At 51.0% G+C, this 12,625-nt stretch overlaps 1 protein-coding gene across 1 annotated transcript; it reads right to left on the bottom strand.

Annotated features, from left to right (window-relative positions):
- Window positions 1-487: 487 nt before the first annotated feature.
- On the bottom strand, window positions 488-8,125 carry Ctrc (chymotrypsin C; the record flags this gene model as incomplete). Its single annotated transcript, XM_032890990.1, is given in 9 exon segments — window positions 488-532; window positions 657-753; window positions 755-807; window positions 2,381-2,526; window positions 3,519-3,655; window positions 6,340-6,407; window positions 6,409-6,469; window positions 7,711-7,808; window positions 7,892-8,125. Coding segments are annotated over 9 exon segments (939 nt in total), but the record flags the coding sequence as incomplete, so codon positions are not given.
- Between the last annotated feature and the right edge of the window lie 4,500 nt (window positions 8,126-12,625).

Raw genomic sequence — 12,625 nt, 5'->3', positions numbered from 1 at the left:
TAATAAAATAGTTTAAATAAATTAACATTATTAATTGAATTAATAATAATTTTTAAAAAGTCACCTTCCTTAAGTCTCTACAGCCTGGCCTAGGATATCTGTTTCCAGTGCTTGGAGACCCAGGAACCCCCAGAAGACATAAATGAATGTAGTCAGTCAATCATGGGAGAAACTTTATTGCTGTTGGGAGATGGGCTGCGAGACTCCTGGAACGGCCTCTTCACAGTTGTATTTTCTGGAGAAGTAGAAGCCTATGTGAGCGACGCTACCTTCTGGGCCAGCACAAGGCTCTCTGAGGGGTTATAGGTTCCCAGGAGGCCGGGCCGGTGTCTGCACAAAGGCTCCGGGGTCTCCCAGCTCTTCAGAGCATGGTGCTTGTGGACTCAGAACGCATCCTAGACCTCCTGCCTCCCCCCCCACCCCCACCCCCGTCCTTAAACCTTTATGTAGCCACCCACGTGTCCCTCTATGTGAGCCGCCCCTCCCCTCAGTCCTGACTCAAGGCCTCCTCTGAGAAGGCTTCAGCCAGGGTCTGTCAGTGAATGGAAGAGTGAACTTGAATGTGGGCTTAAGTGACCGAGCAGTGAATACATCCGGAAAGGAGCCATTGAAGGAGAGGGCTCAGGGGCCCAGAGACGGGCCCAGGGAACACCTACCTCGTTGATCCAGTCATTGTAGGCAGACACTCAGGTGAAGACTAATGTTTCTTGTGTACGCTTGCAGCCGCTATTGGAACCGAAGCTCACGATGCTGCACCTGCCATGAGCCGTCTTCTGCTTGGCAGTTCAGTGGGCCGCCAGAGTCTCCCTGCAGCAAGGCAGTAGGCCTCAGCTCCAATGCACCCCAAGAGGCTGGCCTTGGCTGCTTTGGGGGTTGCTAGCTGGGCCCTTCGATTCCACATCTACTATTCAGGCCTCAGGCGTGAAGATTCTGACAGAGAAAGTGTAGGGGCTACCTTGGCCTCGTCCGGTGAGGCCCTGAGGTGTCAGCTAGCTAGCTTTCGGTTGGCTGTGATCTGGGATGATGCCAATAAACTCGCCCTCAGGTTCCCTGACTGTTGAGGGACCCAGAGAGTCATGGAGGCTGGGAACCCTGAAGAGGCCTGGGAAAGAAGGGAGGGCAGTGTGTTTCAGAATGGACACTGTTCTGAATGGTTTGTGGTTCTGGTCATACTCTGAGTCCCTGTCTCCTCTGAGTGGAGCCTTTAGGAGAATGTGTGGAACAGGAAGGAAGCCACTTCGTGCTGCTAGGCATGCTCACGGTGGTTCTGTGTAGTGGTTAGTACGGCTTCTTTTCTGATGCGCGTATGTACATGCATGTGTGTATGTATGTGTGCATGAATGTACGTGCGTGAGAGTGAAGGTGTGCATGCATGTGTATGTGTGTGTGTGTATGTGAGAATGAAGATATGTATGCTTATATGTCTGTGTGTGAGGATGAAGGTGTATGTGTGTGCATGAATGTACATATATGAGAGTGAAGGTATGCATGCATGTGTATGTGTGCATGTGTGTGTGTGTATGGAGGTATGTGTTTGTATGTGAGAATGAAGATATGCATGCATGTGTCTGTGTGTAAGGATGAAGGTGTATGTGTGTGTGTGTGGGTGTGTGTGTGTATTTAGTTATTTGTGCCAGTGTGTGTGCACATGTATGTGTATGTATGTATAGCCAGGAGGCACACTCTCCAGCCTGGAGCTGGCCAATTGGGTAGATGCACTGACCCGTGAGCCCCAGGAATTCCCTCGGCTTCTCCTCCCTAGCACTGGGACTCAGGTGCACCCCACGGGTGGCATTTTCATAACGTGAGTTCTGGGGATCAAATTCAGCTCCTTGTGCTTGCAAGGCAAGCTCTACCAACTGAATTATCTCCCCAGCCCTTGCCTCAGTATATATTTTTTCACTTTCATTGTGTGTGTGTGTGTGTGTGTGTGTGTGTGTGTGTGTGTGTGCATACATGCACCCATGTGTGCATGCACACACACCACAGTGCATGTGTGGTGACCACAGGACAATGTGGGAGTTGATCCTCTTGTTCCAACATGTGGCATCTGGGGACCAAGTCCCCAGGCTTGGTGAAAGGGGTTTTACCCTTTGAGCCACCTCTCCCCTCTTGCCACTTTATAGAGAACTTCAGCAGCCACCCAATTGCTGGCACTGGGACTTGAACCTGAGTTCCTCATGTCCAGCCCTCTGCCTCTCGCCATGCACTGAGGGGTGAACAGAGAAGGGTGAACAGGAGCGACAGCTTTCTCCTAGGCCTGCACGGTTCATCAGAGCCTGGCTTCTTGGAGGGAGGGGTGTGATTTGCTCCACCTGAACCCTGCTCTGCCCAGGGAGGTAGTCCCTGCTGTCCCCTGGTGTGGGGTCAGGACACTCACGTTACAGGCAGAGATGACGCCATCACCCCCAGCGCACACCATCGTCTTCCGGACCTTGATGAACCACCAGTCCAACCTGGAGCACGTGGCATGGCTCACGATGGGCTGCAGGCCCTGCTGGAGCACTTCAGCGATGGGACCATTGGCTGAGGAGAGAGTAGCCATGCAGGCAGGGAGTCAACCCGTGTCGTCGGTTCAGCCCTAGCTCTGGCCTCCAGCCAGCAGGACACCGAGAGTGTATGGAAGGCTGTGGGAACCACGGGTGTGCCCTTCACTGGGATGGCTCAGGTCTGTGGGTCACAGTCCCTTGGGGACTATGGGCCTCTAGTTTGGAGTCTTAATTTTGCTTCCCCTTCCTATTTTGCCGTGCTCAGGATCAAACCCAGGCCTCTGAGGATGCTGGACATGCATGCTACCACTGCACTATACACCTAGCTTTCTCTTAACTTTGTATTTTGTGACAGGGTCTCCCGCGTTGCCTAGGCTGGCCTCTGACTCACTGTGACCTGGGGCAGGTTGACTTGTGACCCTTCGGCCTCAGCTGAGGTCTTGGGGGCTTCCCTCACTCCATCTTTAGGGGACACATCTAAAGGCTTTCCTCGCACAGGAGGTCCTAAGAGCTAACCTCTGCTTTCTCCTGGTCTCGGCAGTCTCACTTAACCATCTAGTTAAGTTGGCATCTTCTTGGGCATCCGTCTGCTATGAGATCTAGCCTCCTACCCCTAAGGGGCAGTTTTAGTTAGCTAGCTAGCTAGTTAGTTAGTTTAATTATTTTGGTGCAGGGTCTCATGTAGCTTAGGTTGGCCTCAAACCCCCTGTGTAGTAACCTTGAACTCCTGATTCTCCAGCTTCCACTTTCCAAGTTCTGGATCATAGGCCAGCCTTTCGTTTGTACCTCATTTCTACGGCTGGGGCAATGAGGCAGTCCCTGTTCTAAACACCCGATGAGTTCTAGCCACACACACGTTTACTTGTGATGTGCTTGTCCCATGGTCTGGGCTAAGTAATACATAGCAGTTGTTATTATCACAAAGGTTTAAAAATCTACGAAAACATCAGTCGGGAGGGAGAACGTGGGATGGACAGTGGCACCTCCTCCAGAAAGCCTCGGGGATTTTCCAGTGCAGGCTGTACTCACTCCAGAGGCGACCCCAGCCCGTGACATAGCAGGGATAGTCCTGAGGCAGCAAGGAACCTTCCTCTGGGATGCAGGCCACCTGGATGGTGTTGCTCAGCTCCACAGGCTCAGCCAGCTTAATGATGGCGATGTCGTTCCTGGAACGCACAGTGGAGGTTCGGCAAGCGGGCAGAGGGTGGTGCTGTGTGTTGACCTTTGGTGGCCAGGGATCTGCTAGGAGCTACGTAACAAAGCTAGGGGAGGACCCTGGAGGGCAAATGGCTCGTGGTGTGTGTGTATGTGTGTGTGTGTGTGTGTGTGTGTGGTGTGGTGTGTTTGTGTGTATGTGTGTGTGTGTGTGTGTGTGTGTGTATGTGTGGTGTGTTGTGTGTGTGTGTGTGTGTGTGCATGTGTGTGTGTGTGTGTGTGTGTGTGTGTGTGTCTGTGTGTCTGTGTGTGTGTGTGTGTGTGTGTGTGTGTGTGTGTGTGTGTGTGTGTGTGTGTGTGTGTCTGTGGTGTGTGTGTGCATGTGTGTGTGTGTGTGTGTGTGTGTGTTGTGTGTGTGTGTGTGTGTGTGTGTGTGTGTGTATATGTGTGTGTGTGTGTGTGTAGAGAATGTGTGTGTGTGTGTGTGTGTGTGGTGTGTGTGTGAGAGAGAGAGTATGTGTGAGTGTGTGTGTGTGTGTGTGAGAGAGAGAGTGTGTGTGTGAGAGGGTGTGTGTGTGTGTATGTGTGTATGTGTGTATATGTGTATGTGTGTGTGAGTGTGTATATGTGTATGTGTGTGTGTATGTGTGTATGTATGTGTGTGTGTGTATGTGTGTGTGTATGTGTGTGTGTGTATGTATGTGTGTATGTGTGTATGTATGTGTATGTGTGTATATGTATATGTGTGTGTATGTGTGGTGTGTCTGTGTGTACCAGTGCATGTGTGCAGAGTCCAGAAGACTTCAGGTGTCCTGGGCTGTCCCTGACCACCTTGTTCCCTGGGCAGCATCTCTCACCAGAGTGAGGCTGGTAGTCAGCAATCCCTAGAGATCCCTAAGCCTCCAGCTCCCACAGCCCTCGGGTTACTGTACACAGCTTCCCATGGGATGCTGGGATCTGAACTTGGGTCCTCAGGCTTGCACAGAGTGCTGTCTAATTTTATGTCCGTTTGATGTAAGTTAGGGTCATCTGGGAAGAAGGCATCATAACCGAGAAAATACTCTCAAAAGATTGGCCCATAGGCCAGGCTGTGGGGCGTCTTCTTGATTGGTGATTGATGTGGGAGGGCCCAGCCATTCCTAGACTGGTGGTCCTGGTGAGCAAGCCATGAGGAGCAAGCCAGGAAGCAGCACCCCTCCATGGCCTCCACATCAGCTCCTGCCTCCAGGTTCCTGCCCTGCTTGAGCTCCTGCTCCCGTTCCCTCAGTGACCTGGAAGTCTAAGATAAAACAAAGTGGGCTGGAGAGATGGCTCAGCAGTTAAGAGCACTGACTGCTCTTCCAGAGGTCCTGAGTTCAATTCCCAGCAACCACATGGTGGCTCACAACCATCTGTAACAAGACCTGATCCCCTCTTCTGGTGTGTCTGAAGATAGCTACAGTGTACTTATATCTAATAAATAAATAAATATTAAAAAAAACCCCAAACCTTGCCAGGTAGTGGTGGCCCACACCTTTAATCCCAGCACTCTGGAAGCAGAGGCAGGTTTTGAAAAAGAAAAATAAAAGAAAAATCCTTTTCTTACCAAGTTGCTTTTGGCATGATATTTATAATGGCTTCAGAAACCCCAAGACACACAAGGGCTCTTAGCCATGAAGCCACCTTTCCAGCCCTAAGTGACCCTTCCAATAGATGCAGCTGTCCCCTCAGATGTGGCTTCTTCCTCATGTGCCAGCTCATGACAGCTCAGCAGAGTGAAATCTTCAGAACCATTGTAGGTTATGACCCCTGGAAAGGAGCTGCAGCTGGTCCAACGTGATGACAAAGGCGTGCACAGGTTCATTTAGCTGCTCTCTCGCCAGAGAGAAAATTGGTGACGCTGGCAGACATGCACTGGCTGTGTGACTTGGTCCACATTTCTCTGTCTCTGTCTCTGTCTGTCTCTGTCTGTCTCTGTCTGTCTCTGTCTCTCTGTCTCTCTCTGTCTCTCTCTCTGTCTCTGTCTCTCTGTCTCTGTCTCTCTCTGTCTCTCTGTCTCTGTCCTCTCTCTCTACTTCGGTTTTTTAAGACAGGGGTTTTCTGTGTACCCCCGGCTGTTCTGGAACCTACTTTACAGACCAGGCTGGCCTCAAACTCAGAGGTCTGCTTGCCTCTGCCTAAAGGTGTACACCACGACTACCACTGGCTGTTGTGTTGTGTTGTGTTGTGTTGTTTGTTTGTTTGTTTGTTTTGAGATAGTCTCTCAGAGCTCTGACTGTCCTGGAACTCGTGCAGACCAAACTGCTGGCCTTGAACTTACAGAGATCCCCCAGCCTCTGCGGGAATTAAAGGCATGTGCCACCAAGCTCCACATGGGGTATATTTCTTAACTCCTCTGAGCTGTAGTTCTCCATCTAGGGCTGTTGTGAGACTTAGCGGAAAGATGGCATCTCACATGCCTGATGCAGTCTGGGCATGCGCACGGCACTCCGTATAGGTAACGCTTGGCTCAGCCTCTGGCCCGGTCAATTCTGGAAAGTGTGGTGTGGAGCCTCAGGTGTAGAGATACCCGTGTACTTAACCCTTATCCTTGGTCAGTGTGAAGGACGAGTGGCGCTATCCTGTGATCCTATGAGCTGGGCTCGCCAAGTGCTGGGGCCAGACTCTGTGGCTCCACCTTGGGGACCCTCCTCCCATGCTGCCCCAGGGCCGGCACTGACCACACGAGGAGGCGGTTCCACTTCTCATGGACGTAGATGGTGTCCACCTCAGCGTACACGGAGCCTTCCTCATCCTCCACTGTCAGATTATACTTCCCCAGGCCCACACGGTAGGTGAAGTCTTTGCTAGAAATGGGAAGGAGAGACATCAAATGGCCTCAGGCAGGGCCAACAGGGAACTGAGAACTTTAGAGGCCTGGTCCTCTTTTGACAGTAGGGCTTTGTGGGAAAGAGGAAGTCTGTTCCCATCCCCCCGCCCCTGTGCGAGATTAGAGAAGAACCACAGCTTACAGCCAGGACTCAGCCTTGCCGCCCTAGACTGGCAGACTAGGAGAAGCCAAGCTGCTATTGCCTCTGGCTTCCACATGGCCTTAGGCACCTCACTGTCCCCTGCTTGGCTCTGTCCTCCCTAGTACAAGATCCTCCTGCCCTAAGATGGCAGGCAAGCGCCTGTCATCCCTTGGCTGTTGAGGTGCTCACATCCGGAAGCCTTTCCCACAACTCTGCCTCTCTCCAGTCAACTGTGGTTCTTGCATAGACGCCTCCTCTCCCCCCAACCCCCACCCCCATTCCCGGGTCCCCACACTCTGCACCCAGTAGGAGGCTGCCTCAGTATTTTCCAGTCCTCAGAGGCTCCTCCCTCAGGCTGATCCTGGAATCCCACAGATCAGTGAGTGATCTTCCTTTTGTGTCTTTGCCCAGATCCATTTGTCTGTCTTTCTGTCTCTCTCTTTCTCTCCTTTTTTCCTCCCTCCCTTCCTCTTTCCCTCTTTCCCTTAACCTGCCTCTTTCCTTCTTCTTTTTAGCCCAGGCTGGCCTCAAATGCATAGCCAAGGATAGCCTTCAACCTCTGATCTCCCTTCCTCCACTTCACAAGTGACACAAGTGACTGTTACAGGTGTGTGTTATTAACTCACCTGTTTTGATGTGGCACTTGTGTGTGTGTGTGTGTGTGTGTACCCAGGGCTTTGTGCATGCTAAGAAGGAACTCTACCAACTAAGCTATACTCCCCCTTATTTTACTATTTTAATTCCTCCTCCCTCCCTCTCTCCTTCCTAGTTCTGGGCTATCTTCTTTTATCGTCTTTTAACTTGAATGAAAGCCACCTTGTATCCTGTCCCCTTCTCCCAACCCTGTTTTTATTACACATTGACTCCTTCATATGCTGCTCTGCCTTCTACTAAAATAGCCCCAGAGGACGGCTTTTGTCTTCCTTGCCATTTCTTGACACGCAGTAGGTGCACAAGAAACGTTTTCAACTGAATAAATGAATGAGTTGAGTTAGCAGAGGAGAACAGCTGACAGAGCGAACCCAGTGCCTGGACTGTTGGCTCCTCGATGGCCTCCGGGTGTCATCCCCACTCACTTGATGCAGTGGGCGGCAGTGAGGACGTGGCTGGTGGTGATGAGACTGCCCCCACAGGTGTGCCTCCATGTGTCGTCCTTGAGGTACTGGAGAGAGACCTGCAGAAGGACTGCACATCATCCCTCTGGGGTTGCCCAGCCTTGCCCCTCCAACCCCTGCATCTGTCTTGCAGCATGCGTACCTGCCAAGGCCAGCTGTTGGGGACAGCATTCTCTCCTCCTACCACTCTGGTTGACAGGTTAGGTGGGAAGGCGGGGTTCCCGCAGCAAGAGGCTGGGGAGACAGGGGAGCGCAAGTAAGCGGGCTGGCCTTTTGAGAAGGGGGAGATGGGAAAACTCGGGTATGGAAGTTTATATTCTACTCGGTGACTTGGGAGAGTCCACTTGGCTCTCTGGGCCTCAGTTTCCCTTTTGTGTGTGTGTGTGTGTGTGTGTGTGTGTGTGTGTGTGTGTGTGTGTGTGTGTGTGAAAGAATGACCTTAACCTGGGAGTCTCCTGAGAACAAAGCCACTCGATACATTTAAAGAGTCACAGAAGGAGAAATGAGAGGACCAGGCAGCCACTAGCGCTCATGACAGACAAAGGATATCTTCGGTGGGTCACCGTGTAGTGTGTGACAGAAGGGTACTCAGTGTGGACCACACAGCGTCCCACCCTGTCATGCCTCAGACCTTGTGTGGATTGGTTACGAGCGCGTGTTCTGAGGTGAGGCTGACGGAGCCAGCATTCTGGCGTTAGGCGGCGTGTGGTTCTCTGGCAGGGTACTGAGCATCACTGGATGAAGATAGGGGCAGACCCAGTACATGCAGTGTCCAGCCTGCTCCTGCATCTAGAGAGTCCTTAGGATTCCTGATCAAGAGCTTTTACTTGTCCAAACCAAACCAAACCAAACCCGGTCGCACCGTCCATTTCAATCTGGGAGAATGGCACCAAAATGGGAGAGCCAAGAGCCATCAGGGGTGGGGATGTGGGTTGGGGTCGGGGGGACACAGATGGGGAAACACAGGCCCACTGGTTCCCTGGAGTGAACCCAGAATGAAGCACCTATGGTGACCCTTGCTCAGGGTCTCCTGTCTGAACCTCACAGCCTGGAGGGAGCTCTCCGTCCGTTCTCCGGAGCCTACTAATCTGGAAGAGGTTTAACCGACACACAGATGCTCAGTGGGCGAACCCACATAGGACCCCAAAAGTGCCTTTTTGGGGGAGCAGAGGACACCCCCAAGGCCAGCTTGATCTTACAGCCAGCTGGATGCAGCTGGTCCCCACTCCCACGCTTACCGCAGGCCAGGATGGCAGCGAGGACCGTAATTCCCAACATGGTTCAGGTGTTGAGGACTGGCTGGTGTGGACAGGCTGGGCATTTATAGGCATCGGAGAGGGGAGGTGAGGCCACCAGAGTCAAGGCTGAGCTAAGCCTGGGGCCAAACCTGTCCCGACAAGGCCTTTTCCTAACCTTGGTAATTACTGTTTAATTTGGGCAGGCCATGTGGTTGGCTAGAGGCATGGGGTTAAAGGAATCCAGCCAGCCTCCCTCTTCCATCAGAGCGTGCTGAACTAAACTCCAGGGCTGCCGTCTGCCTTTGTCAATGTGGTAACTCAGTTTGTATATTTTTCTACTGATTTTTGCTTTATTAGTATGATTTTTTAAAATGTAGTGTGGAGAGCTCTTGGTGCCCCTTTCAAGAATATTGGCAAGAATGATTGACATTGGGCTGGGACAAGGAAGTTGGCTCATGATAAACACAGCTAAGGAATGGGTTCTTTGTATCTTGATCGTCTTAAGTCCCTGAATATACAGTAATCATGAGACCTTTGTTTATGCCCTGTTTGTTCCTTCCCTACTTTGTCCTTGATCTAGAACTGGCACTATTCTTTGCATGTGCTTAGAATGGTATAAAAGCAGACCGGGAAAAAAATAAACCCACTTCAGCATTTGCTGGGGTCATAGCATAAAGTTGTCTAATTGTCTTTTTTTTTTTTTTTTCTTTAAGCCTCACTCCCTCCCCTGAGACCCTGTTGGCTGACTGAGCTGGCTTGGTCAATGTAAAGATGATTTCACATGCATGAGTGTTTGCCCACATGTATATCTGCACACTACATTTAAGTCTGCTGCCCCGGGAGGCCAGAAGGAGAGATCAGATCTGGAACTAGAATTACAGATGATTGTGAGTGGCTTGTGGGTGTTGGGGACCAAACCTGGGTCCTCTGTAAAAGCAGCAAATGCTTTTAACCACTGAGCCGTGTCTCCAACCCCATTTCTCATTGAATTTAAAGAAATCAAGGGGTTGGGAATTTAGCTCAGTGGTAGAGCGCTTGCCTAGCAAGTGCAAGGCCCTGGGTTCGGTCCTCAGCTCCGAAAAACAAAACAAAACAAACAAAACAAAACAAAACAAAAAACAAAACAAAGAAATCAAAGCATTCTCTTGGGGGTCCTCAAGGTAGCAGGGCTTTGGCACCAGCCATGAGTGTATTTAATGTGTCTGTGACCGTTTCTTCAGAGCAGCAGGTAGGGTGGGTGGGCGCCACATTGGCGTTCTCACCCATGGCTCTGGCACAGAGAGTGGCTGGGCAGAGGATGCCGTTAGCCTTCGCCCACACTGTGATATTAGGTGGGTTGATTTCCTTTCTCGTCCTTTCCTAATAAAGACAGCAAAAGCTGTCAGAGACACTTGGTGGGTATCTGTGAGCGGCAGGGCGGGGTTGGGAGTGTGGATTTCCTGTGACTGATGGTCAGGGCTTGCGGCTGTACTTACTTGTTTATAGATGTGTGTTTTATTTGAGTGTGCACACTACCTGCTATGTGTATGTCCTGAGCCTTCTGTCAGCCAGGGTGATGTAGTTCCAGGAGAGATGAACCTGGCTGGAGCTCTGTAGGAGATGAAATCCATTCTAGGTGGGAACTGGATAGGCTGCAGGTAATAAGGTTTCTTTGCTGATCCCACGTTCAGAATAAACTGGAAGCACTGAGAATGTCACTGCCCTCTGCTCTGTCCCACGGTAGCTCTCACTTCCAGAGCCCACAGTGTGACTCTCGGCACCTCAGATGTCAGTGCCAGCAGCTGCGATGGAAAAGTAACCACAAAAGATGTGTGGGGGTGGTGAGATGTGACCAGATGATGCCGCATGGCCTCCAGAGAAGCAATGCTAAGGTTTGGGGGGAGGAGGCGGAACCTGTGAAAGGAACAGGTGTTAGCCAAAGGGGACTGGGTTCTGGCTGCTTTGACAAGAATGGTGGCAGCCATTGCCTCTAGAATAAGGTTCACTGAAGCGGGTGAGGTTTTGCCTCAAATACCATTCGAAAGAATTGTGACTTCAGAGTTTGGGGATTCACTGATGAGCTTCAGATCAGTGAGGTTGAGTGGTTAGTTCAATGGGGGGTTGACTGTGGTGGTGTACACCTTTAATTCCAGCACTTGGGAGACTGAGGCAGAGTTTGAGGTTAGCCTGATCTACATAGAGATTTCCAACTAGAGCTACACAGTGAAATCCTTCCTCTTTTTTTTTTTTTTGAGTCCCATGAAGGGTCTGGGAGAGCAAAGGAGATTTGAGTGGCTTGAATCTGGTAAGGAAGATTAATGAGAAGATGGGGGTCCAGGGAAGTTTTTTAAAAATTAATTTGGATAAAAAAACCCCTTTAAAGTTACATATAGTTATTTACGTGTGTGTGTGTGTGTTTGTGTGTGTGTGCCACACAAGCACGTGTCACAGCATATATGTAGACGACAGAGGACAGTTCGATGGAATTAGTGCTCTCTTCTACCATGGGTCCATGGAGCCCCGGCTGGTCTCACACCCCTGAGCTTCCCATCTCTGTCTCCACCAGACCATGCTGTGGGGATGGTTTCTGGAGCAATTTCTCTTGGGAACTGGGTCACTTGAAGCCACCTCATTTCTCCGCTGGCTTTCTCTGCAGGGCTTTGAGTGGTTGAGGTCTTGGCAGGCTAAGGTTGAGGTTCCCCAATAGCTGAGCCTCTGGCACCCGAAAGTCAGCCTGTGGGTCTTGGATTCTGAGGGCTCTCGGCCCACGCTCATCCGCCAGGCCAGCTGCGGCTTGAATGGAAGCTGGTTCCTTTCAATCTCGTTTCCCTTCCCGAGGCTGCCGGACTAGCACGGTGGTTCTCACGACCCATCCACGGGGTCAAACGACCCTTTTACAAGGGTTGCGTATCAGATACTTACATTAGGATTCTTAACAGTAGGAGAATTAGTTACGGAGTAGCAACGAAACAATTTTCTGGCGGGGGGGGGGGGTCACCACAATGTTAAAAAGAGTCGCAGCATTTGAGAAACACTGGACGAGCCAGTTAGAGAATCCCTAGTGGATGAGTGTAGAGGGTACATGCTCACAGAAAGGCACTAGAAAAACCAGTTACTAAACACGCAGGCTTTCAAATTGAATCCCCCAGACTGCCGCCTGAACCCGGTTTCTCAGTTACTAGAACTTTCACGTAGAAAAGTCTACAATGTGATTCAATGTAGCCATGCCTCAAGCTTTGTTGTGGTGGTTGCCAATTGGAAACTTTTTTCTCCCAAGTTTTAGTGCGCTAAAAATATGCAAAAAACAAATCCCTTGGCATCAGACTCCAGAGGTTTTGACCCAGAACCGGCTAAGTTGTGCCGACCCGAGTTTCACTCCTAACCTCACCTGGATCGCTGCTTGCAGTGATCCCCACAAAAAAGGAACTGAAAGGAGATGCCTGGCTTAAGATGTTAGTGGCCATCTGATGCTGCAGTTCCACTCACGGCCACAAGGGGACAGCAGCATCCAGACAAATCAGAAACTTCCCCCACTGGGTTCAGGCTGTAATCACAAGTTTGGCAAGACTTGGAGATCCCAGTTCAGTCCAGCAGATGAAGACTGGGACGCCATGGGCCCCACACAAGCAGCTGCTGATCTCACCATTGCAGCCGCTCCA

Source organism: Rattus rattus, chromosome 1, assembly GCF_011064425.1.
Source record: "Rattus rattus isolate New Zealand chromosome 1, Rrattus_CSIRO_v1, whole genome shotgun sequence".
NCBI lineage: Eukaryota > Metazoa > Chordata > Mammalia > Rodentia > Muridae > Rattus > Rattus rattus.
The sequence above is the reverse complement of the archived record's forward strand: the minus strand, read 5'-3'. Positions and strand labels throughout refer to the sequence as shown.